Raw genomic sequence first — 26,087 nt, 5'->3', positions numbered from 1 at the left:
TATTTGACATTTTACTGCACTAAAAAGGGTAAAAATTGGTCAATTTCATAAAATAATTGTTGTATTTCCGTTTGATTAACTTAGATATACTGTACCACACTTTAATAGATTACACACAGACCACTTTATTGTACTTTCTCTCAGCTGAATCTTTTTCATGCTCTAGTCTCGTAACAGCCGCACGTAGTACAAACGATAGGCTAGTGAAACGTAACAATGGTTTCTATGACGAAACACTACAATAATGGCAACGATAGAAAGAAAACTGGATGTGATAGAGAAAATCTGAGTTCATTTTCGGATTCAGCTCCTCAAAGTTAGCCAAAATCAGTTGTCAAAACCCAAACCTGAAAAAAAAGTTGAAATTTGTAGACAAGTGTTATTTTTGAATCAGAATTTATTGTCAGAAAATTGAATTTGCTTCTGGCAACTCTTCTTTTATGTAGCTAATTTCATGAAGAAATCAACCAACCGCAGCACTGGCCTAACTGCAGTTACATAACTCATTAACTCATCGTTTTGTGTCATGTGTCATTGCATAACGAGTTCAATAAAAGCATGCTGTGAGTGACCTTTCACCACCGTACACTAGTCAAACATTTCGGAGCCTTTTTTCTACCATCCGTTGGTGTATGTGTGCGTTGTATCTGCCTTGACACAGATTATGCTCAGTCATAATCGCGGAAAAGAGTGTAGTGATCAGAGCAGCGAATCAATATTGTTTCAAGATATTCAGCCTGCTATTGTTGACACCACTGAACCGAGCATGGAGACGGAGATAGAGAAGAAATATGATCATGAAAATATGTCCTCATCACCAGAATTACAAGAAACATATGACAGCAACTTAAGACCTAGAGCAACAAACCTTTCAGGTGAAAGTGTTGATATCACTAGACCAATTGTTGCCACATATTTTGAGGAGAAAATTTCTGTTCCCAAAGCAAGCGAAGATACTGAAGAAGAAGATTTTACATGTGGAAAGTTTTATTCTTCAAATATGCCTCCTTTCAGTTGGAAGAAGTTATGGGCTTTCACAGGGCCAGGATTTCTAATGAGCATAGCATATTTAGATCCTGGAAACATTGAATCAGATTTACAATCAGGAGCTGTGGCTGGATTCCAATTACTTTGGTTACTTTTACTTGCAACAGTTATGGGACTTTTAATGCAAAGAATGTCATCTAGGTTGGGTGTAGTGACAGGACTTCATCTTGCAGAAGTTTGCAATAGACAATACAGAAAAGTTCCTCGTATTATATTGTGGCTTATGATTGAAATAGCAATTGTTGGTTCTGACATGCAAGAAGTCATAGGATCTGCCATCGCATTTTCCTTGTTGTCAGGAGGCCGGATTCCTCTATGGGCTGGTGTTTTAATAACAGCTAGTGATGCGTTTGTCTTCCTCTTATTAGACAAGTATGGTTTGCGAAAGTTGGAAGCTTTTTTTGCATTTTTAATAACAGTCATGGCTATAACCTTTGGTTATGAATATATAGCCGTTGCACCAGATCAACGTGAGGTTGTGTTTGGTACTTTAGTTCCTCACTGCACAAATTGTGGTTCAAAACAACTTCTTCAAGCTGTAGGAATTATTGGTGCTGTGATCATGCCTCATAACATGTATCTGCATTCAGCACTTGTAAAATCACGAGATGTAGATAGAACAAAAAGACGTCAGGTGCGTGAAGCCAACTTTTACTACTTAGTTGAATCCACTGTAGCCCTTTTTGTTTCTTTCCTCATTAATTTGTTTGTTGTGTCTGTCTTTGCTGAAGCTTTCTATCAAAAGTCTTATGTAGATTTGCATGATAAGTGTGAAAATGTAACAAATATACCAAAAGCGCAACATATATTTCCTCTTAACAATGCAACAAATGAAACTGCTGTTAATGTGGATATCTATAAAGGAGGCATTATGTTGGGTTGCTTTTTTGGTCCAGCTGCATATTACATTTGGGCAATAGGAATACTTGCTGCTGGTCAGAGTTCTACAATGACAGGGACATACTCTGGACAATTTGTTATGGAAGGATTTTTAGACTTGCGCTGGAGTAGATCAAAACGTATTCTTTTAACTAGATCAATTGCTATTTGTCCAACTTTGTTATTGGCTGTGTTTTCTGATATTAATCATTTAACAGGGTTGAATGACAACTTAAATGTTCTTCAAAGTTTACAGCTACCTTTTGCTCTTATTCCCGTGCTTCATTTTTCAAGCATGCCTTCGTTAATGGAAGAATTCGCCAATAACATTGCATGGAAAATTATTGGCGGTCTAATTGCTTTTATTGTTGTTTGTGTCAACATGTTTTTTGTTGTATCATTCATAGGGGACTTACCTTATGTTTGGCTTATGGTACTTGCTTCATTAGTAGTTGTCCTCTACCTAATTTTTGTAGCCTACTTAGCTATTCTAATGTTTCAAGCTGTATTTAATAAATCTGCCAGAACACCACCTGAACAAGGTTATGTTATTCAACAAAACTAAGGTTTTCCTAAGCTGTAAAGTGTAAAGTCTTAAAAATGCTGATGCTACTTTTTCTTGGAATAAGATTTTATTTGTGTGCTACTGGTACTAGTTAGTTACACATTGTGTTTTATGAAATTGTGATTTAAACCATTATGTATGGTAGGCTACCTTGTTTCTAGAAAAAAGGCTTAATAGTTAATATAAGTAAATACCAATTGATACTACTGTATTATAATTTTAAAATCATTTTTCTACCTAATCTTGCATTTTGTAGCCGTGCTTTTTGACAGAAAGACATTCATTCAGACATTCTCATGCCAAATCCATCCGCTTTACATTCACTGAGATTGCATTACATACTTATACTGCTACAAATGCTCAGTAGACTGTAGGGCAGACAATTGTAGTAAAGTTTCAAACTTCCAATGAACTGTCATGTTTGTCAAATCTGTGTTCATGAGCAAAGAACACAATCAGTAACATCTCAACTGAGAAAAGACTTAAAAGTTGAGTTCAATGTGTATGTTCTTTATTATATGCTATGAACGGGGCTTATTATTTCCTGATTCCTCCAATATGCATCATTGGTTTGTGAAGGATAGTTTGCATGGTATAATATGTAATTGCCCTGCTGTTTTGTTGAACCATTTTACATTGAGTATTTGCAGGAAATTTAATTATGCAAAACTTTTAGTATTTTGAAAACATATGTTGAAGAGAGTATTGAGATGGTGAATTGTTTCCTGCGTTCAACAACAGATCTTGTTAACTACAATTCTTAAGATTTTGAACACCACATGTGTTGCTTTTTACACGATTTACAAGACTAATGGTTAGCATATATATATGTATTTTCAATTTATAAATAGTAGTCTGCACATTGACTTGTTGTTTTGAAGTCAAGTAGAAGTCAGTACAAAGTTAGCATTCTTCATCATGAAAAGCTTATTTGTTGACTTCCAATAGTAGTTTAAAAAATATCTCTCAAGTAGGCTAGTATCTAAGTTTTCGACTAGATAAGTGAGTTTAATTCAAAGCAAGGATTAGTGTCAGAATTTTAACTGAAATTGGTTTCCTTGCCAATATGTGGTTCAGTATATCACAATCAATTAATGATTTACTTTCAGTTACATTCAGGACAATCCACCACCATCAATATCATGTGATGACTTACCGACCATGCATTTTTTTGATATTAAAATGTGTATGCAAGACACCTTTTCTTATGTCAGTTTTGCTTATTACAAAATCACCTCTATTCAAAGGAGTCACCTTTCATCTGTTTCTAGAAAATATCACATACTCTAATGTGAGATGTAACAAGCTTGAGAACTTTTTTATGCATTTTTAATATGTTGCAACTTTGTGTTGTAAATAATTTTCTTTTTTACTGTTATAAAATTGTCATTGGTGACTTGAAACAAATTGGAGCACTTGAAAGGAAATCGCCGTATTAAGACCCCGTTTTGCAAAGTGAGAAATGATTATCGGTTTTTTAAAAGAAAAGCAATCACAACTTTTTGTGGATATGTTTATGCGTAGCGGTCAAAGCTACTGTTTTTTTAATTGTGGGTTTGTTAATTGTTTTTTTCCTCTGCGTTTTGTTGAGGTATTTTTTTTTGGCTTTATACTGTGCATTTACTGTCAGATGTATAATATGTCATTTGAATCCGTGTTGCTTGTGTTTATTTTAGTTGTATGCTCTAGTGCAGTTGCCTGTTTTAAAATTGTAAATTTTACCGCATTGCAGGCATTTGCTTAGGTCTTAACCAATATGCTCAATGGACTGTTTATTTTAAGTGAAAACGGAGAAGTTTTGGTTCAGAAGGAATTGCTTTCTTCACAGCAAGCCTTCAAGCCTGATCTGTTTGGAAAATATCTGAGAAAGAATAAAACTTTACCAGTATGCGTCACTATAAACAACTTTTATTATTTTCATGTTCTTTGCGACAAAGTTTTTCTGGTGGCTGCGACTGAAAACGATAGCGCATCGCCGTTCATAATTTGCGAGTACTTGGAGTCGCTTTCCCGGATATTCAGAGACTTAATTGGAACTGTGAACCCAGATAACCTTTTGACTAACATTGGTTTGATTTATGAGGTCATATGTGAAACCGCAGATGGTGGGTTTCCAAAGATTACTGATTTTGCGAAAATTAAACCTCAATTGTGCAATGCAGTTACTCAGCCGAAGACAAATTCTGCTGACATAATGAGTTTTTTTCCTGATAACATATTTGGTGTTGTGGACAAAGAAAAACGCCAGTTATCTGGTGATGCCTCAAGAAAACCATTACACAATGCGATGCAAAACAACGAAGTATATGTCGACTTGATTGAAACGTTGTCTGTGATTATAAACCCGAGCGGTACTCCAGAACTCTGCAATATATTAGGCAAGTTAAATGTGAAAAGCTATTTAGATGGGCTTGCTGAAGTGGAAATAGCTTTCCCTCAACGCAAAGCTGAATTTTCTAAAGCAGTTTTCCACCCGTCCGTCATAACCAGCGGATTACCTCAAACGGTCAAAATGACTGTATCACCCGGAAATCTTGAAGTAATGCGATACAACGTCTCTAAGTTAGGCGAAGATACTTCTTTGCCCTTTACATTGTATGCTAACATTATTCCGCATACCAGTGACAAAATGCTTGCCGTTTCCTTGAAAATATATTGCGGCTTGCCAGTACGCCATCCTGCTGTGAAACTAATTGGTAAAATTCCTTTGCCAGAATCGACTGTTAATGTCACCGGGGTATCCAGCCTTGCCAATGTAACCTTTTGTCGAGACGAGGTCAGTCATGAATACCATTTTATGAGTCCGTTATTTCCTGGTTCTTCACACCATACAGTTAATATCAAATTATTTCTTTCGTCTTGGACGCCTGCCATTCCATTTGAACTGACCAGCGTATGTCTTCAGTTTGAAGTTCCAATGCTGTGCCATTCTGACATGAAAATAGCCGGGTTGAAAGTTCAGTCGCTAAAGCAATTACCTTCAGGCCAAGCCATTAGCAAGTGGATTCGTTACTTGACGTACTCAAATTCATTTGAGTTTCGTCTCAAAGACGACTGGTACCAATCCTAGTGGACTTTGAGCTTTCGTAGCCCGTAAAATGAAGATTTCATAGTATGATGTCACGTGACTTGTTCTTTTGCAATCTGCATTCTTTGCTCAACTGCGTGTTGGGCACGTGACTTATCATTAGCCAGATGTATTGACCGTCGTAAAATAATTTATTTTCATTTGCACTTCGTTGTTGTTGCTGCTTGAACTTTGAAGTTGAGCAATTCTGGTTACGTCATAATAAGTTTTGTGCAAGGGCAGCAACATGGACGGTAACTGCTGCTTTGGTTTGGTTTTGAATCTTTATGTACCCTCGGACTAGGGACAGTAGATACCGGGACGCGCAACTCCGTTGTTGCTTCAACATTAGAAGGGTAAATTGCCAATTTGACATTTTTTTCACGCTTTGCTGCTGGCTTGCTTTCAACTAAATAGTTTAAATTACTTCAAAACCAACTTCACTCTTTTTATATAACCCATAAAAAATACATTATTTTGTAAATAAAATAAAAATTACCCTTCTAATGTTGCGGATGAACGAAAAAGCGGATGTAGTTACGCATCCCGGTATCTACTGTCCCTACCTCGGACTGACAAAGCCTTGATTGGTTATTCTCGGTAGTTTCGCATACTTGTAGATGCTTTTGACGCAGAACCGGTTACCGAGATTGGCAGAGTAAAGTTTCTGATTGTTGAAATGTTTCCAGGAAATTATTCCATTCACTAGGTGCTGCGCAATGGAGAGCAGTCTTGAAATGCGTTGCTCAAGCGCACACTCCGAGAGCTGAACTAGCGCCGCTTCATCTTCAATCGGGCGCGTAACCACTGAGCTAACGGAGCCTACACATTTAAGACCAACACAACAGCAAGGTTAACAAATGATTGTAATTTGTTTATCCTTAAACGCTTAAGCTGTCACTTCCTTCCTAGCTAACAAACCAGCCCAACGTCTGCATACGTTGAATTAATGTAAAAGTGCTGATTTGTTGGTTGATTAGCTTAGTGGTGTTATCCACTTCTAGATGTTCGCAAAAGTGCTTTTTGAAAATTCACGAAGATTGTTTACTTGCAACTCCTTAAATCTGTGGTTTAAAAACAGAGAGAGACTGTTCACCAGGCATTTGATAATAAAAGTAATTTGCGTTCTTCTGGTGACTATGACTACTGGAGCCACCTTGATAAAGTCAGTCGTGCTGACTGACGAAACGTCGGAAATACAAAAGCTAGTTATCATCTTTAACATCAGGAGGTAACCTAGTAAATAGTCACCAGAAGAACGCAAATTACTTTTATTATCTGTGGTTTAATTTGATATTTCGTTTCTAATCAGATTTTGTGCCAGTAGCTGAGCTAGTTTGTTTTATAAACTCTAAAAGTAACTGAATCAATACTACCTAGCCTACATGTCTTTATCGTATCACACCGATGGTAGCGGTCCCAGGATATTGGACAATCCGTTACAAAAGCTAATTCAGTTCATGACGAGTCAGACATCCCAACGACCGTCATCGTTCTGAGTGCAACATATTTGAACGTTCACTTATGAAACCATGTTTTTTGTTTCCAAAGAAAAAGGTAAAATAAGTTCAACAATATTATTGTAAACTTCGAAGCGAAACGGCTCCTTCCGTACTACACCATGGTTGCAAACTGAGTAGACTTTTATTGGCTTCAAATTTGGTGTGCTACAACCTACAACATGGGAAATATCGGTCTTGGACATGACGTGTTTAACAGGTAGCTGCGACAGTTCTCAGTCTCGCAATTGCTGATAGTGTCTACACAAATTTTGGTCCATTGTTTTTGAGTTAAACAAAAGAATCGAGTTCTTCGAGTCGAAAGTTCAAGTTGGCGACTCGTCTTCAGAAAATCCGTTGAAAATCACTGTGCTAGTTTCACTTTTCGTTTTAACCTTGCATTTCCACTCCGTTTATTCCAATTTAGTTTATTAATTATATTTTTTTTCTGACGGCATTCCAACGACAACGCATTTAACCATCATCCTGGTTTAACACACATATTTTAAAACAAAATAATACAAAACAATACCCTACAGTAGCCTTGGCGGTCACACCCATCGGATTTTCCTAAAGGTTGTTTCTGCTAATTTTTCTTCAATGTAGTCAACTGCACAACAGACTAAGGCGTTCGGTGAAGGTAAAGGAAGGATGTGTTGAAAAATAAGAGTGCATTTTGTTTATTTAAACTTTTCTTTATGTGTAAATTTTTTTCCTGTTTGAATGTACTATTGTACTGTTATTTCAATAAATAGCCTATTTGTCTACACTTGGTGTGATCACCCTGTAGAATAGCCTATGTTCGAAAAACAAGCAGTAACATGACCATTTCTGAACGATTTTTATTTCGATCGTGACAAGTTCTAAGCGGGAAAAATGTAGGCTAACTGCAATATGTGCGATGAATGCATCGGGAAATTGTGTTCTCCTTTTTTCATATCCTCAAGGAAACGTATGGTTGCATCATTATTAAATGGTTTTCCACAAAGATCAAAAGGCAATGCATCAGGATGGACTGATGAAGTTTATTTTTTGGGTGGTTAGTTCACTTTCAGAAAGTCACAAATGCTTCGGGGAACAATATTTTGCTGGTCATTGCCATGTTTATTTGCCTGCAATAAATTATGCATGGAACACACGTAGGGGAAGGATCATCACATTCGTTAACGCAGCACCAAACCACCGTTCTGAAAAAATGTTTAAACTTTGCCGTAGTTCCTCAAGATTTCTACCGTAGATTTCATGTGTAGCGCCGAACGTGGTCTAATCACATTAGAAAAAGCAGCCAACCTGAAAGTCGCCGATGCTCGTTCAGAAATTTCTCACATTCTGAAACACGCCAAGATCCCAAAAAAGAACCTATCAAACAAAGAAGAAAAGTCTCCAAAATAACAAGGACATTACAATTTTGAAAGGTGACTGCAGGCTACGGTTATATTGGATTCCAGTGACTATGAACAAAAAGTTAACGCTTTATTGTCCGATTCCAAAACTTACTCAATTTGTAAAAAGAATGCTCTTCTGGCAACCGAATTTTATCTCTGTGAATTCATTTTGAAATTAAAAACTGAAAATAAAATTGATTTTTTGACTTACAGGCTGGACAGTTAAAAAATTCAAACGGCATTGCTCCAAATTTTTTCGGTTTAGCCTACCTAAAATTCGCAAACCGGAAGTTCCTCTTCGACCAATTGTTTCGTTTATCAGCTCTCCTACTTATTATTTGGCGAAACACTTGACCAATATTTTCAATCCTTTGGTTGGGTGCACCGATTTCTCCATTAAACATTCAAAACAGTTCTGTGATATTATAGCCGATTATAAAATAAATCCCAATGAAGTTCAAATTTCCTTTGATGTAGTTAGTTTGTTCACTTCCGTAGCCTAGCCTACCTGTCATCGTGGCCCGCAGTATCGCTTTTAAGTTTAATTTAAATAAACTTTCCCAAGATTGCACTCTTTCATACAGATCTGATTGCACAATTCCGGATATTGAACGTGCTCTAGAGACTTGCCTTAATGCATCGTTTTTCCCCTACAAAACGACAACTTAACGGCAAGTTTTTGGAACACCGATGAGGTCGCCGGTTTTGGCCAATTTAGTCGTGAAACACATCGAAGAATTATCTCTCATTACTTTTTTTTTTCATCGCCCCCCAAAATTTGGCTTGGATATATGTCGATCTTATTTTATATTGCAAAAACACGCATTAGATCAAGTGCATTAACACTTAAACATCATATCAGACTTCATCCAGTTCACTGAAGAAGTTGAAAGCAGCCAAAGTATCGCATTTCTTGATGTGAAGGTCACCAGACAAACCAGCGGTTGTCTATACATGAGCCACAGAGATTTACAAAAAACCGACACACACCAACATAGTCTACATGCAGTAGCCTACGCATCACACAATCCACTTCACAAATTATCTATTCCCAAAAAAACTTTACAACCGCGTCAACAACTCGGTCACCTTCTCAAATAACAAGAAAAACGGGGCTTTATGAGGACGCCCCACTTTAGTAGTGAAATATTTCACAGAAGGAAATATGCTAGAAATGTGAAATTTCTTGACTTTTAGTTCTTATTCTTTGCAAATCTTCTAAACCTACACTGGTCATTTTTCTACCTTCCTGCCCTTCACAATAAGCATTTCGTCTCAGGTGGCTAGACATTTTCGTGCAATGCTAGTTAGCCTCAGTGGCGTAGCCAAAGGGGGGGGGGTGGGGGTTACAACCCCTCCGTTGGCACGCGTGTGACGTCACGACATTGAGAATGTTGCTTTCAGTCTTTATGTCTTTAAAACAAAGTTTGCCTAATTTTAAACGAAACTGCATTAAAAGAGCGAGTTTTGCCAATACCAAACATTCAAATATCTCAGCCAGGAATTAGCAACAAGAAAACATAGAAACTTAGCTCTATTAGGCTACCAAAAAATGCCCAAGAAAACATGATCTTATCCTTTTGCTATGCCACCGGACAGCACCATTTTACAGGAATATTTATACCCACATTTTTGTTGAAAATGCTCTCAGAATGCACCAAATTCAAAGTAATTTTTCAAAATTTTTTGGGGGAGGCCCCCCAGACCACCTGCCGCTGGCTGTCGCCTTTGTCAAACACGCCGTCGGGCTTCGCCCGCCGGTCATCAAAACCTCCCTTTTCACAATTCCTGGCTACGCTACTGGTTAGCTTATATGTATGTTAATGTTACCGCAATTACTTTGAAATGTAAAAACGCCTAAAAATGGCTTATATTTATGAGAAAAAGTAATTTATGTTTAGTTTAGTATTACTTTATGTTATAATTTAAAAATTTCAGTTTTGAAGCTATTTTCGGAAAATTAGAATAAAAACCGACTTTCTGACGTGTTTTCATCTCAAACAATTTAGTTCAAAAAATTTGTTGGATAAAAATATAATTTCTATACGCACAATACACATGGCTATTATCTTGTAAAATATTTTGGTTCTGTGATTTTCATAGCTCCAGTTATTAGCGATTAATTAGCACGGGGCCAAGATAGCCCGTAACGTGCTTTCCGCGTACGAAAACAGCTCGTAGCCTATTAAGATAGGGTTAAGAAACGTCTTTAGAGCTTCAATTGCAAAAGGATAATGTAAAGCATTGGGTTTGACTGCACTACGCCTTGATTACCCTCTCGAAGTCAATTTTCTTTGCAAGATGATAGGACAGCTTTGTTTCTCGGCAGCCGATTTGTAGCAAGAATTGACAGCGATAGACACCGTGTTTCGCCCATGAGGCTAGGCTCGTCAGTACCGCACCACTAATTCTTCCACAAGAGCATTCGACCGCCGCTTTACCAGTCACCAGTCGGTTTAACTCTTATCTTTGTGGAAAGAAAAGAGCCAACAAAACCAGCAGGCGCCAGGACAGAGGACATTGTGAAGAAAGGGGCGTTCTTCCCGGCTATCAGCACAAGGCTGAGCACTCACTCGTACAGCGAGCAGTTGCGATTCGCTAACCATAACGGCTTAACGGTGTAGCTTCCACGCTAGCCATTCAGACCATCCAATCAACAATATGTTTCTCCGCAGCCGATTTTTAGCAAGAATTGACAACAACGCTGTCTGTAGGCAACACTATGAACTCCAACTAGATTTAAGCAACAACATCCATAAACAATAAAAATATACCGTAGCCTACTGGATTTACTTCCTTTAATCGTGCTTGGACTGACACCTTCAAATTTCCCAGATAACTTATGTTGGATACAACATCCTATGCCTGGCCAACGCAGATTTTGAAGTTAAGGTTCAGTTGTCAAGCAAAAATAGTTCCCGCTTAGCTAAAACAGCACCAGTTTTCAAGTTGAAACTATCAGTACAATCGAAACCGTTCAGTGATACAGAAACCATTTCAGCTTCAGATTTTACGTCTTGAAGCTGTTCAACATCGCCTACCTTAGCACGAAAATGATTTGTTCTTGATGAGAAGCATCGAGAGTGACATTTACAATGACTGAGAAATACTTGGAACTACGCACTTCATTTAAGAATTGAGAGTGGTACATTTTTATTTTAGTACTAAAAATGGGCCCCCCTCAAAAGTGGAAAAACAAAAAACTACTCGTTTTTCCTTTAGGGGAGACTCGGGTAAGTTGGCCCAGCAAAATGTAAAATTGAATTTGTGAGCTAATAACAAAACATATGTTAAAGCGAATGCTATTGAAGAGTCGAGAATTTATCCCTCTAGACGTGTAGCCTACATATTCTTGCATCAAACCAACATTTTCAGGTGTGTAATTTTTCAAGTTTTCCGAAAAAAAAAAAAAATGGGCCATCTTGCCCGACTGTGCAAGTAATTTGGCCCACCATGGAAGGTAAGTTGGCCAACGTGTCCATTTCGGTATACTAAACAGTGGAAAAGCTCTCTTTCTCCTCAATTTTACTTTCTTTTTAATTATTGCTTGGTTTTATATAAGCATGCATAGCCTACATTGCATGCATTCATGTAGTACCGGTATGGATTACAATATAATCTACTATTATAATGCAGTATTTCAACGCACCTCAGTAAATTTTTTTTTTACATGAGTAGGCCTACACCAAATAAACTTTCGAAAATAACGAAGGCTGTATCAGTGTATCAAATATCATGTAGGGGAAGACGGGCAAAGCGGGGCAAAGCGGGACATCGCGATTTCTCACATTTTGTATTCTTTGGCTCCCTCTAACCGGAATCACTAGTTAGGCAACTATAAACTGTATTTGCTGTGAAAAAAATGGCGACTGGCAGAGCACAACGCGTGTCGTGAGGAAGTAAAATGTGTTTTGGCATGGTTTGTTATAAGAAAGAGATGGAAAAGTAGCTACCACATTCGTTAGCATAAGCGAATTTGTTTGTAGCTTTGTTTTTATCTTAGACATTGAGACAGTATTTGTTTGTAACAAAAGCAACTTTTACCTAAAACTTTACAGGTTTCAGCAGAGATGTTATTTTCTAAAGGCTATACTTTGGGGTAAAGTGGGACAGCTGTATTAGGGCAAAGTGGGACAGTGCATTAGGGCAACATGAGACTCTAGAAGTCTAGTTTGTATCTGTGGTTCTTCTGTTGATTGAATTTTTGTTTATACCTCTTTTAGTCTTCAAGATTGTAAAATATTTATCAGCATTCATTTATATTGTACCGGTAGGCCTACACAATTTAATTCTGACAATGGTTCGTCGCTACAAGAGAAAAACTGAAATAGGTAAATGGACGGATAGGCTATCAATATTAAGAATGCAATAGAAGATGTGAAAAGTAAGAAGTTGTCTTTGAGAGAAGCGGCTAAACAGTAGGCTACCAAATCATGTAAAACTGAAATGTCCCGCTTTGCCCCATGGCTGGGGCAAAGCGGGACATTTCAAAAAAAAAATTTTTTTGATTTGTAGGCTACTATAACAGTAGAAAGATTCCGCTTGATCTTCGAACCAAATATGCTGACCAACTAAGGCTTTCGATTAAAAAAGAAATTGACTAAATCCAACCTTCACTGTTGCTGAAATTACGTTTTTACGAAAAGTGTCCCGCTTTGCCCCGTCTTCCCCTAGTTGGAACGGCATACGGTACCTTTATTCCTAACGATACTGATACGTAGGAGTTTGTTTGCAGTTCAAACCCTATTTTGCATTGGTAGCCTACCAATATCGGAACATTTTTTAATGTAGCCTATCTCCGAAACGAGGTAGGCCTACGTTTTAGAGATCGTCGCTTGAGAAGTGGTTGCATATTTTTCTTTGACTCACACCATTCCTCAACATCTTTAGCCCCTCTTCATCCACCTGCTGAGACACATTTCGGCGATTGGTTTTCTTAATAATTAAATTACTTACCATTATTCAATTTTTACAATACGGGTTAGAAATAAGTTATCGCAATCTGTGGAATAAAAACGATGTTAGGAAGTGAATTATTATTATTGATCGCTTTATGCTGATGAAAAGCGGCAATTTAGGCTACTTAGCCTACTTTGGATACTTGATACTTCAATCTTGAAAAAATAAGTCATCGTATTATTTAGTCAATTATCATTCTATATAATACCTCATGAAGGCAAGTTGGCCATGGTGGCCAACGTAGGCTACCCACCCACGAAATGGGCCAACTTCCCTGCATGGCAGCCATATTGTAAAAACTAAAATTTATGTCAAACTATCGAGCTTCTAACAACGATTTCACCGTCAAAGTGAGCCTTAATACCTACCCTAGCGCTGCACTCACCCAATATTAACCTTTCTTATATAGTCAGAAAACATCTAAAAAATTCTAAAATCCAAAAATTTTAAAAATCATAATTTTTCATACAAAAATCGTGCTCACGTGTTTATACTGCTTGCTAGAGCCTCCCAACCTGGTGGTAAGGTAGTTTCAACAGCATTTTCTCGGTATGCGTATGATACGTCACAATAACTATTGTACTTAAAAAAATATTTAGAGTGGGCCAACTTACCTGAGTCTCTTCTACAATGTTTTGCTAGGGGGAAAACTGGCCCGACTTCCCCCCCTCTCGGAACCCCGGCATACAGAGAGTTTCTGAGTCGATAAGGCAATATTGAATCGCGCCGGAGTTAAGAAACTATCAAACCGTTTCGAACTAGGCCACGGTTTCGAACCATCGGCAATATTTTATCACTACCAAAAGACCCAACCCCTTTTCACAATAAATGTGGTATTGTTTATCAAATTCTGTGCAATGATTGTGACGCAGTTTGTATTGGCTGAACTAAACGCAGCATAAATTCTCAGGTCAAAGAACATCGCAGAGCTGTCAAAAATATGGAAGATGAAAAGTCAGCTCTTTGTTCACACATGCTGAAAGAAGATCACAGAATTAACTGGTCAGAAACAATTTTTTGAAAAATGAAAACAAATTATTATCAACGCACCACCGCAGAAAGTTGCTTCATCAACACAGGGATATCTAGAACAAGATATATGTTCTAGATCAGGGGTTCTTAAACTTTTTGAGCCGCGCCCCCCTTTGACGTGCCATCCAAACTTGCGCCCCACCGAACTACAAAATTAGCAAACATTAAAGTGTAATGACTACAGGAATTTATATTTAGCTTTCATCAATGTGAGGGATGTAATTGTTTTTCGGAAACCAAAAGTTTAATTCGAGGCTTTGTAGCTGATAATGCACACCTCAGATCGGCTTCACAATCAATAAGTTTGTTTCGATGTTTTGTTTTTATGTTCAAAAGTGTAGAAAAGCCACTTCCGCACAGATAAGTGGACGACAACGGAAGAAGTGTGCGTATCGCCACGCTACCCACTCCCTTGTATATGTGCAAATATTTAACCCAAAAATCAGTTAGTGGCATTGCTTCATAATCGTCTTTTGCAGTGGAGTTACACTTTATTTCCAAGAATTCCTCTTGCAAACCGTCGGGAAGAATGTCCTCGTTAACCCGAAAGGGATTTCTTGTCATCTTCCATTCTGGAAGGTCGGTGTCACCCAAGTCTGGGAAATAGCGTTCGAATTCTTGTTTCAAAAGCTGAAGGTGAGCCTCCACTTCAGCCTTAAGCTCACCTTCCAGTTCAAGTTGCTTTTTGTCAAGTGCAGTATCTAGGTTGGGAAATGAAGCTGCATTTCCTATTTGTATTCGGCGGTGCCACACCCCAGCTTTGCCACAAATGCTCGAATGGAATTATAGCTATTAATCCGGTTAGTATTTCTGCCCTGCAAGAGCAGCAAACTTAGTCTAGGTTCCTTCAGAAACTAGTTGCTAGGCTACTTTGAAATCATACTGCGAGCGGTAATGTCCGTAGTTACTTTTCATAATGTCTTTTTACACATTCTTTTTGGGTCAATAATGTCTTTTTAGACATTACTTTTAAAGAAATAAAAAAGAGTCAAAAGGCATGTAAATTTCACTCTGTGTGGAGCTACATGTAGTTGAGAGGTTAACTGTTATTTTTTTATTCACTTGCGAGCGGTAAGGTTACTTTTGGTCAGCACGTTACAGCAATGATAGCGTAACAATGCATCAATATTGTTGGTCACAGCGGTAAACCATAATTCTTCGTGGGAAAATTGTAACATAAAGTTCCCGGATCCGTTTGTCTGTACGTAATGACCGAAAAATAAACACACCTTCGAAACGTCTATTCAAAGTGTATTCCAGTAAAATTAGCCCGAGGCTATCGAAATGGGGTTGCAACTCCTTGCACCTCTAAAACTGTCACTACGATACAGATTACTTGGATAAAAGACGGAGAGTTTGTCCAGCTAGCAAGCACCAAATAAACCAGTTAAATGTGCGACCGACTTCCAACACACGACTTCAAGAATGAATCAGAAAAATTTGTGATAACTCAAAGGCACGCCAGCAGTTCGTGACGCAGCATTTCATGTCCAAACAGGCCTCAAACTGAAACAGGTTTAAACCAGTCTGACACGAGTCTTACGGACGATGGTGCAATTTTGGCTCATGTTTTAGGAATTTCCATGACGTAATATTCAGTAGACCCGAACGGTTTCTACATGACGTTTGACCAGGCGAACAACCGTCTGTAACATAGCGGCCCCTAGTTATGACAGTCTGACATGGCATAACTAAAAAAGAATTGACGACAATTGTGAGCCAATGAATAAAAACACATGATACACAAATTGTTTGAATCACTCACGTTTAAGTTAATACGCAATTACAAAGGGCATGCAAAGAATGAACAGCAATAAGAATAAACACGACGATACATGAAATTGGTACCATAGGTAGTAGGTACACGCAAAAAAATGACGCTATATACCATGGTTGCGATAATAACCGACTGTTCTGGGCTCAGACAAGTGTCGGCCACCGCAGACAAAACCAGGCTCAAACCCTAACACTTAGGTGTTCTTTACGGGGGCGAGGCACGAAATATCCCTCAACACATAGTCTACTTTCACTTTCCCCGTACTCTCATCATAGTTGCAGACGGCAACTTTAGCTCTACGAACCACAGGCTTCCCTTTCCTAATTTGTGGAACTACCTCATGCACCCTCCCAAGTTGATACTTCCCACGTTTACCAATGTCCTGGAGAGAACCTACTACTACAAGTTGACCAGGCTCCAAATTCTCGGCCATTTTTAGCCATTTTTTCCGGCCCTGAAGACCTGGCAAGTAAAAATCGATCCATTTACTCCAAAACTGATGAGAAAGTGACAAATTGAACCGATAATCTCTTCTTAATTGGTCACGATCATGTGGTTGCCCAACAGCACAGTATGGGTCTAAGTATGGGGTCAAAAGTGAGGCAGGGGTGATGACAGTAAAATCCCTAGGGTCGTCACTCAAAGGTACCAAAGGGCGTTCGTTCACGATCCGAACGGCACTGCCTGTGTACGTAAGCAGTTCAATAAAATTGGGCTTACGAATTGAAGAGTCTAAAATGTGAAAAAATGCGATTTTAAATTGTTTAACCATTGCCTCCCAGGCGCCACCTTGCGCCGGAGCATACGGAGGTATAAATTCCCAGTTTATCTCTCTCTGTCTCAGGGCATTGTGAAATTCAGCTGATTCTATCAACTCGGGTAACTTCTTAGATGCTGCCTGAAAGGTGCTTCCATTGTCGGAATAGATAGCATTAACCTGCCCACGTAAATCTGTAAACCTTGTAAAGGCAAGTAAAAAATCACTCAGCGACAATGACGTAACCAGCTCAACATGAATAGCGCGAGATGCCATACATGTGAATAAGAGTCCCCAAGCTTTTTTGTGACTCCTACCTTCAACAAAGGTCAATGGTCCAAGATAGTCCAAGCCGCAATCAAAAAAGGGTTTCCTATGGGCAGTTGTGCGAGACAAAGGTAAATCAGACATGAGCTGCCTTATAGGCCGAGCTTTCTCAATCGCACATACACCACAATCATTAAGATACCTCTTCACGGAAGCATTACCATTAGCGATCCAAAACTTCTGTCGCGTAGACAACAAAGTGTGCTGTACTCCACAGTGCGCATTTCCATTATGATGCGACAGTACAACAAGCCTAGTGAAGGGGTGCTTCGAAGGCAAAACAATCGGATGCTTTGCTTCAAGAGAGATCTCGGGAGAATTACTTAAGCGCCCTTCAATGCGGATTACACCAGCGTCATCTACACAAGGTCTGTACTTTTTAAGTGAACGTAATTCTTTCAACCGTTCCTTCTCACGTTGCGAAGCGCCAACACTACCTCGCTTTATCACTTCCTCAAGGGCATCCGGCGATCGTTTGGTCATTAAATGTACCACATCGCCATACACGCTCTTCTGAACAAACTTCACAGCCAACTTATCATTGCGAGACAATTCACAGGTTTCATTTTGCAACGTCAAATCCTGAATGACTTTATTCAGGTCTGCTATTTCCATATCACGAGACTCAATTTTACGCTGAAAGCCAGAGATGACATCCGACTCTGAAGACGTCTGCACTCTGCACACTTTAGCAACGCTTTCATCTAAGGGTGACTTACCACCACAAGCCAACCAACCGAGAGGAGTGAGCAAAGCATGTGGTTCACTACGATTTTCACCAACACGCTCTTTTTTTGCACACATCAAATAAGCGTTGTCGTTGCCAATCAGTACATCTACAGTACTACAATCATTCAAATGAAACATATTCACGTCATGAAAATGACGGAAACCATTTAAATCTTGTTTATGCGGTAAAGTTTTAACATCATCAGCCCAAGCTGGGTTAACCACCGAGGTTATATCACAAAACAGTTCATCTGTCTCTAACGACTGGATGTTGAGTTTGACAAGGTCAGCACAAGTAGCTTTCTGACCAGCCAGGGTATCCATTTTAAACGACGCTTTATCGTACGGTTTAAGATCAAGTTCACACACCAAATCACTCGAAACAAACGTCAACTGCGAACCAGGATCATGCTGACAATACACCAACTTCGATTTGCCAGTCATTGGATTCAAAACACGAGCAGCAGTAACGCGGTTAAAAGCTGCTTTAACATTTCCAATCTTAACATTACGCACAGGAACTCTGGCACGAGCATCATCTTTCCCAACCGAATCCAGAGAATCACGTGACGTCACATAAAAATCATGCAGAAGAAAATAGTGTTTCCTATCGTTGTTAGGCCCACACTTACGACAGTTATTTGCATGAACGCAATCCCTAACCATATGCTGGCGCAAACAATTCAAGCATTTGCCAGCTTTCACAATGACATCTCTCCGATCTTTAGGTGTCAAGCGCAAAAATTCTTTACAATTAGACAAAAAATGATATTCAACTTGACCACGTGACGAACAACAAATGCATGCCGGTAGGTTTTTACGTCTGGCTTCACCACCGCGCGGTGCGCCAACAACAGTCGAGTACTGCGAACTCCCTGACATCACATCATCATGGGGTTTTACGGACGTCTGCCTAACCGGACATGAAGGCAATTTTCCTTTGCCAAACTTTTTAAATTGCTGCGACTCACCAGAATCGCCCATTAGCAAAATGCTAAAATCAGTCGACTTACGCGTTTCCTCCCGTACTACAAATTCAAACAAACTCTGAAAAGTAGGCTCATCAGTGCCACCATACTGATCACCTAAAAAGTCAAGATAACGCTGCTTAGCGTCAAACGGGAGTCGCTTAGCCAAATCCAAAACAAAACGTCCTTCTAATTTATCACGCTGACCATAAGCTTGCGCGTAAAGCAAACACTGCGATAATTCATCTTTAAACTCTTTCAGATCACTGGAAGAGGTCGAAGTCAATTTGCTACCATAGCGATACTTTCTAATTTCCGGTTCTGCAAAAAGACCTCCACGAACCCCAAAACGCTGGGACAAGCGAGCTAACGACATTTCTATCCTGTCTTCCTCTGACAAGCCAGGGGTGTCAGAAACCAAATTAGCAATCGTTTGCGCAGCTGTCCTAACACAAGCTGCTTGTAACAAAGTCAAACGAGTCCCCTTAAAGGGCGAAGCTGCCATTAAGGCCGTAACACGATTTTTAAAGAAGATAAATGGCATATTATTACCATCGTAACCAATCAAGGCCGCCTTATCGAAAAACGTCCTACTATTTTGGTATTCAAAAAAGCAATCCTGCTGTTGAGAACTCGATTTAGCGGGAGAAGACAAGCTATATCCCTTAAGGGGCTGAGTGGGCTCAGTCACGTGCACAGTTCGATCACGATCCTCACACACGTTAAAATCAGGAGACGCGATACGCCTCTCACAACCACCCAAATTACGTGTAGCTGGGCGATCAAAACTTAGCGGCGCAGAAAACTGTGAAGGGGGCAAACCATTACTACTAATGGCGGCCCCGTGACCTGTACGCTCTGGGGGAGGAGTTCGGTTGTAATTCGCAGGCCTTGGCTCTACAGCATTCGGAAGACCCTTAGCCGCGGCCCCGAGACCTCCTGAAACAGCTGGAAAACGTGTGGATTGCCCTGGTCCACTCACAGGTTGAACGGGCGTTTGGAAAAGGTTATGTAAATTAAACTGCGATTGATGTTCATTTCTGGAATGCCTAGAAGAGCCCTTCTTAGAGCTACGCCGAGAGCCCACCTCTGATCAATATTCAGCTAAAATTACCTCTTTACGTTGTTCAGCCCTCAACTGAGCGTCTTTGAGTGCGAACTCAGCAGCTCTCGCGGCTGCCTCAGCTCGAATGGCCTCAGCTCTCGCGGCAGCCTCAGTTCGTATGGCCTCAGCTCTCGCGGCAGCCTCAGCAGCTCTTGCTTCGGCCTCAGCTCTCGCGGCAGCCTCAGCTCGAATGGCCTCAGCTTGTATCTGGAGCTCCTCTCGTCTTAGCTGCAAGTTAATTTGTGCCACTATCCGAGACGAAGTCCTAGACATCCCAGTGCTTACATTTGAGGCGCTATCCTCAGGATGTATGTCAGCATCCAACATATCTGAGAACTCACTTTCTTTTTGTTCAAAGTTATTTTTTAACGAGTTAAATTCGGGATCTACCCTATCACGAAGTTCTGCCAAGATTGCAGAGTTAAAGATTTTAGTCAAAAGAGCATGGAAATGCCGTAATTCCTCTTCTAAAGTAGATAACTTAGATCTAAAAATTAACAGTTCCTGCTTATCACTCAAAGAACCTAGGGCTACAGAAAGTTTCCCAATTTGAGTCAAAATATCCCGTCTAAGATGCCGGGCCTCTCGAACTGACTTAGCCTCATCGTTAATGGGTCCCTCCCCAGAATGGCCTGCCCGACCGCAAAGAACATCATCAGGCTTAAACTCAGTCGAGTCTACGGCGGTCGAGTCCTTGTCGCCACCGAGTGTAGACATATTAAATGTTGGGGCTAAATTTAACAATTAAAAAAATTAAGTTACACAAACACACAAATTATTAGGCTACAGTAGTTATAAAAAACTTAACTGCAAAGACCGTAAAAATACAAAAAAGAAGTTAAATGCACGATACCGTAGCTGTACGAGTATGAAGTCCTAAAGTCCACAAAACTTGCTAGGATTCTTCCACTTGAATCTACAAGCACAGATGGATTGTCTTTTAATCTTCTTTCTTGCCAATGAATGTCAAGGTTATTTTTCTTCTGTACCAAACTGAGAAGAAATGTCTTTACTTTTCTTTGCTTCTGTAAGAGTGTAGACTACCAACCAACAAATCTTCTTTTATTATTTCTTGTACTTCTAAGTAGTTCTTCTGCACTAGCTGACAACAAACACGTCGTTTATTTTTATGCCTTCAAGTGCTTCTTGGCCTACCAGCTAACAAATTCGTTTTTTATTTTTCTTGCTTTAATTTCTTCTTGACCTACCAACTGACAAGAACTCGTCTTTTATTTTTTATGTGCTTCTAGTGCTTCTTGGCCTACCAGCTAACAAGAACTCGTCTTTTATTTTTTATGGTCACAGCGGTAAACCATAATTCTTCGTGGGAAAATTGTAACATAAAGTTCCCGGATCCGTTTGTCTGTACGTAATGACCGAAAAATAAACACGCCTTCGAAACGTCTATTCAAAGTGTATTCCAGTAAAATTAGCCCGAGGCTATCGAAATGGGGTTGCAACTCCTTGCACCTCTAAAACTGTCACTACGATACAGATTACTTGGATAAAAGACGGAGAGTTTGTCCAGCTAGCAAGCACCAAATAAACCAGTTAAATGTGCGACCGACTTCCAACACACGACTTCAAGAATGAATCAGAAAAATTTGTGATAACTCAAAGGCACGCCAGCAGTTCGTGACGCAGCATTTCATGTCCAAACAGGCCTCAAACTGAAACAGGTTTAAACCAGTCTGACACGAGTCTTACGGACGATGGTGCAATTTTGGCTCATGTTTTAGGAATTTCCATGACGTAATATTCAGTAGACCCGAACGGTTTCTACATGACGTTTGACCAGGCGAACAACCGTCTGTAACAATTGTTACGATTGGTTATATTTTATCGTTCGACATTTCATACCGACGGTTGCGGTCAATTGACATCATGGCAAGACTACAACCTACCGGCACTAGACTAAATTAAACTATTTCATTACGACCCCAAAATTTCATTACGCGACGTTTAGTCACATGCGTTTAGTTACATAGTTTGACATCGCTCGCGCCCCCCTTGTGAACCTTTTGCGCCCCCCTTGGGGGGCGCGCCCCCCAGTTTAAGAACCGCTGTAATCTAGATATCCCTGCATCAACGTTACATCAAAGCATTGCAAAGTAGGCTACTCAACCGGAACGATGGAAATCTATTACCAAAAGCTTATAAATCGTTATGTTCTTGACAGGCAGGCTTTATGCCTATTTGAACAGAGAGAGAGAGAGAGAAACCTTTTATTTTGTCTGCTGCGAAAAATAGTTGGAAACGTTATAGTAATTTAACTTTGTCTCGAATTTCTGTTAGTAACGCTCACGCATCTTTGACCAATCTTTAAAATAATGTGTGTTTCATTTTTTCTTGCCTAATTCAACCGCACTGCAGTAGGCTATATAACTTTGTAAATTTAATTTTGTATGTTATTCGCTATGTCACTTAATTTAATCGGTAGCATAAATGTCCTGTAGAAACATGCCGTTCTGCCGCTGAGCTTTTTGAATTGTTGCAAAGCCTTTATTCATGGCTCGTCTCGTCTACTCCTCGTTGGCAAGTCCATCGAAAATTCCTAGTTGGTTTGCCTGTTTTGAAGACATTATCTGATACAAGATGGTCAGTTAGATATGATGCAGTTCTTCTTCTTCTATCGAGTCTTCTAAAGTTCGTTGATACACCACAGATTGACACATTCTTCCGCAACGGAGTTATACACTAACAGGTCCCACCTACTGCACCGGGTGGCAAGCCGAGGGCAAACAAGAAGGTGATCCGCTGCATAGGCGTAGCCAGGGGGGGGCGAAAGGGACTATGCTCCCCAAATTTTCCAAGTTTGGATTCCGAAGTTGAGCCCTTTGTTGAAAATATAATAAAGTTTGTAGAAATTAATATCGTTTTCCAAGACATCTTGCTATTAAGACTCCAAGAACCTCCAAGGACTTGTTTTATACACACAGAAAGACACCAATAAATTTTGCAAATCGTAAATCGCGCAAAATTTACGCGATTTACGTTTCTTTGAACTAATTTGTGGAAGCAATTTCAGAATGGCTTACTCTGTTGGGTTTTTGTGTAGTTATTGAGTTTTTGTGTAGCTGAGATTTTAGTGTTCTTTAATTTAGCCGCAGTTTTTGCCCGTTCGTGTGTAAGAGCTATCTTTAATAAATTAATAGCTGTTTATCTGCTAATAAATTTCATACAAATATTACCCTAAATATAATTTTCAGAAAGCGCTATAATCAATTATTTGAGTGTAACTTTTCAAAAAATTTCCGGGGGAGCATGCCCCTGGACTTCCCTAGAATACGCGTGCCTTCGGCACGCTCTAACCCCCCTACCACTTTTATTGCTTCAACCCACCAGGATACGCCACTGCACATCAAGTGGAGATGGCTTCAAATCAAACACTTTGTTGTTCTCTTCAATTCATCAAATATTTGGCCCCCCCCCAAAAATTTTTCTGGCTACGCTACTGGTCCGCTGTTTGGGGCTCGGTGCCACAGATACATGCAACTGGGCCCGTGTCGTAGCCCCACTCCACCATTAATTTTTAGCAAAAAATGTCACTTGATAAGGGCCCCCAGTTTCAGCTCAGCCCTGGGCCCCATAAACCCTTAATCCGGCCCTGAGAGGTAGGCTACATTTGATTCACCGCTTCGTGGCAATATCCAAGATCTAAAAAATACGAAAGAAATTTTAATTACCGTAAAGTTTCAAAATTAAATATCTTGCTCTTCTTTGCTATGAGCGAAACGCATCAAGATGTGTTCCCCTCACGACCGTCAGCACTTTTGATAGCGCACCATGGCCGATCTTCATATCAAATGTTTATTTATACAATTCTTAAAAATTTCAGCTAAAGCTATAACCAGTGTTGTACGCGTCATTGAAATAAATTGACGGCGTCAGCGTCAGCGCGAATTGCCTAAAAACTTTACGGCGTAAAGTACTGCGTAAGCTCTTAAAGAAATTGACGGCGTCAGCATCAGCGCTAATTTCTAGCGCTATTTTTTGCCAGCGTCTCATAAAACGGAAATATTTCAACCAAGTTTAGACTAACAATAGCTAAAAATAAAGAGCAGATATTATGTTTTGAGACTGTATTGTAATTAGCTGCTTAGCTGCTTAGCCAGCTTGTTATTTCCTTACAGAAAAAGCAAGCATTTCAAAACGTTTGTCTGACAATTTGCTGCGTTTGGGACGCATAGCCTAGGCTATTGTCCTTTCCAAGTGAAAACATGCGTTCCACAGCAGCGCTGGTTGGTATTGGTGTGTTGTATTTCAAAAATAAATTGAAAACGTTTACTCGGAAAGGTATCACTGTTCCTAACGTGCTGTGATAGTTTAGCATGTATAAATCTTTTAACCAGGTTCACTGCACCAACATCGCTCTTTTCAGAGGCATAAAGCTCTTGAAATAAAGTATCTTCAACGTTCCGCGAAGCCGATCATGGATTTTTCGCTTTCTGTCTCTGATCTCTCGTTCTCAATACATGGGTGATCACTAGGGCCCGCAAAAGTCAATAAAGTCAAAAATTTTTAAGGACCTCGTCTATCCACGAATCCAAGAATAAAGTTATTTTTAGCACCTAGGGGACTGTTTCTAAGAAGTTTATAGGTCAAAATAAAGTCAAAATTGACAATAAAGTCAAAATTTTCAATAAAGTCAAAATTTGTCAAATTATGGCTTTTGACAAACTTTTTGTGTTTTTTGAAAGTAATTTTTGTCAAAATCCTCGTGGAAGCATTGTAAATCAGGAACTGCGACACAATTAAACCATATTAACCTATAAAAGCAGGAAATATGTCACAATGCTGACGGATCAGCAGTAGGCTACCTTTTATCGCAAATTGCCTATTGTTTATTCATTGTTACGTATTTAAATATTTTTTTATAAAAACTCCATCTTCACAAACGTAGTCTTTTCGAAAATCAACAGTTTGGATTTTAGGAATAGCCAAGCTAAATCGTCTTCAGCAAAAGTTAGACAGATTTGTGGAGATTTTCCTATCGCCGAAAAACACGACGCACTTTTTAGGCCTATAATCCATAAAAACCTTGACTTTTCGACAAAATATTACGTTTGGGTCTGAAATCGACACAATATTATGTTTGGATAACTAGTATCAAATCAAGGAAGAAACGTGACCTTTTACAAATAAGCAATTTCGTTAGGTCAAAATAAAGTCAAAATTTGGTAAAAATAAAGTCAAAAAAATTTTTTTTTAGGTCAAAATAAAAATGGCCCTAGACTGATCACCATTTGGCGAACTTCTTCCGAGTGTATTCCAGGGAGCCATTCCAACCAACGCAAAAGCCGGTAATTCGGATGAGTCGCGCTGGCCAGAATACATTGTGAAACCATAGGTGAAACTCTAATTGTGAAACGAGATTTTTCATTTTTTTTCCATGAAAATAAAAAATGACGCATAGCGCTTGACGCTTAAAATCGACAAAATAGTTGACGGCGCTATCACTTCCGTCAACTGAAAAATAAATTGACGGCGCTAGCCTCAGCGTCAACAAAAAGTTGACGCCGTCAAATGACGCCGTCAAATTGACGGCGTCAACGTACAACACTGGCTATAACTTAATATTATGGGCTGTTTTTTTTAATATTTTTGTTTGTAACATTTTCTTTTATTTCCCTTTCTATCTTAAATTTTTTTCTGAAGATGTTGCGACCGTGCCAAATCCTTCAACTTAATATCTTACTTTGGTCACAAGCACGTTTTAACTTTCGCGTTTTGTCGCTTCTACCTTTTTCTCAACCTTTGCTATGTTGACGTCTATTGTTTTTGCTATGATGTTCAGAAATAAAAACAATTCTTTCTAAACTCAACTTGACTCAACTCTAACCTCAACTCAAACGATGCAACATCTACTCGAATGCTCTGACCTAAAAGCAAGGTGCTCTGGACAGGATTTGGCCGAGCTCAACGATAGAGCAAGAACTTGCGTGATGCTCTGGGCTATGGCCAAGCCGGGCTACGGCCGTGTGACACATG

The 26,087-nt window shown here is 39.4% G+C and overlaps 2 protein-coding genes across 2 annotated transcripts; both read left to right on the top strand.

Annotated features, from left to right (window-relative positions):
- Positions 1–328: 328 nt before the first annotated feature.
- LOC145779255 (natural resistance-associated macrophage protein 2-like) lies at positions 329–4,222 on the top strand. The gene has a single exon (XM_082590795.1). The coding sequence runs from the start codon at positions 665–667 to the stop codon at positions 2,489–2,491; it is 1,827 nt and encodes a 608-aa protein (XP_082446921.1). The 5' UTR covers positions 329–664; the 3' UTR covers positions 2,492–4,222.
- On the top strand, positions 4,223–7,824 carry LOC145779256 (AP-4 complex subunit mu-1-like). Its single transcript, XM_082590796.1, has one exon. It carries the CDS (start codon positions 4,248–4,250, stop codon positions 5,559–5,561), a length of 1,314 nt encoding a protein of 437 aa, XP_082446922.1. The 5' UTR covers positions 4,223–4,247; the 3' UTR covers positions 5,562–7,824.
- Positions 7,825–26,087: the final 18,263 nt, after the last annotated feature.

Source organism: Aplidium turbinatum, chromosome 11, assembly GCF_918807975.1.
Source record: "Aplidium turbinatum chromosome 11, kaAplTurb1.1, whole genome shotgun sequence".
NCBI lineage: Eukaryota > Metazoa > Chordata > Ascidiacea > Aplousobranchia > Polyclinidae > Aplidium > Aplidium turbinatum.
The sequence above is the reverse complement of the archived record's forward strand: the minus strand, read 5'-3'. Positions and strand labels throughout refer to the sequence as shown.

Coding starts and splice junctions, on each gene's coding strand:
- LOC145779255 (XM_082590795.1), top strand. CDS start 665: ATGCTCAGTCATAATCGCGGAAAAGAGTGTAGTGATCAGAGCAGCGAA.
- LOC145779256 (XM_082590796.1), top strand. CDS start 4,248: ATGCTCAATGGACTGTTTATTTTAAGTGAAAACGGAGAAGTTTTGGTT.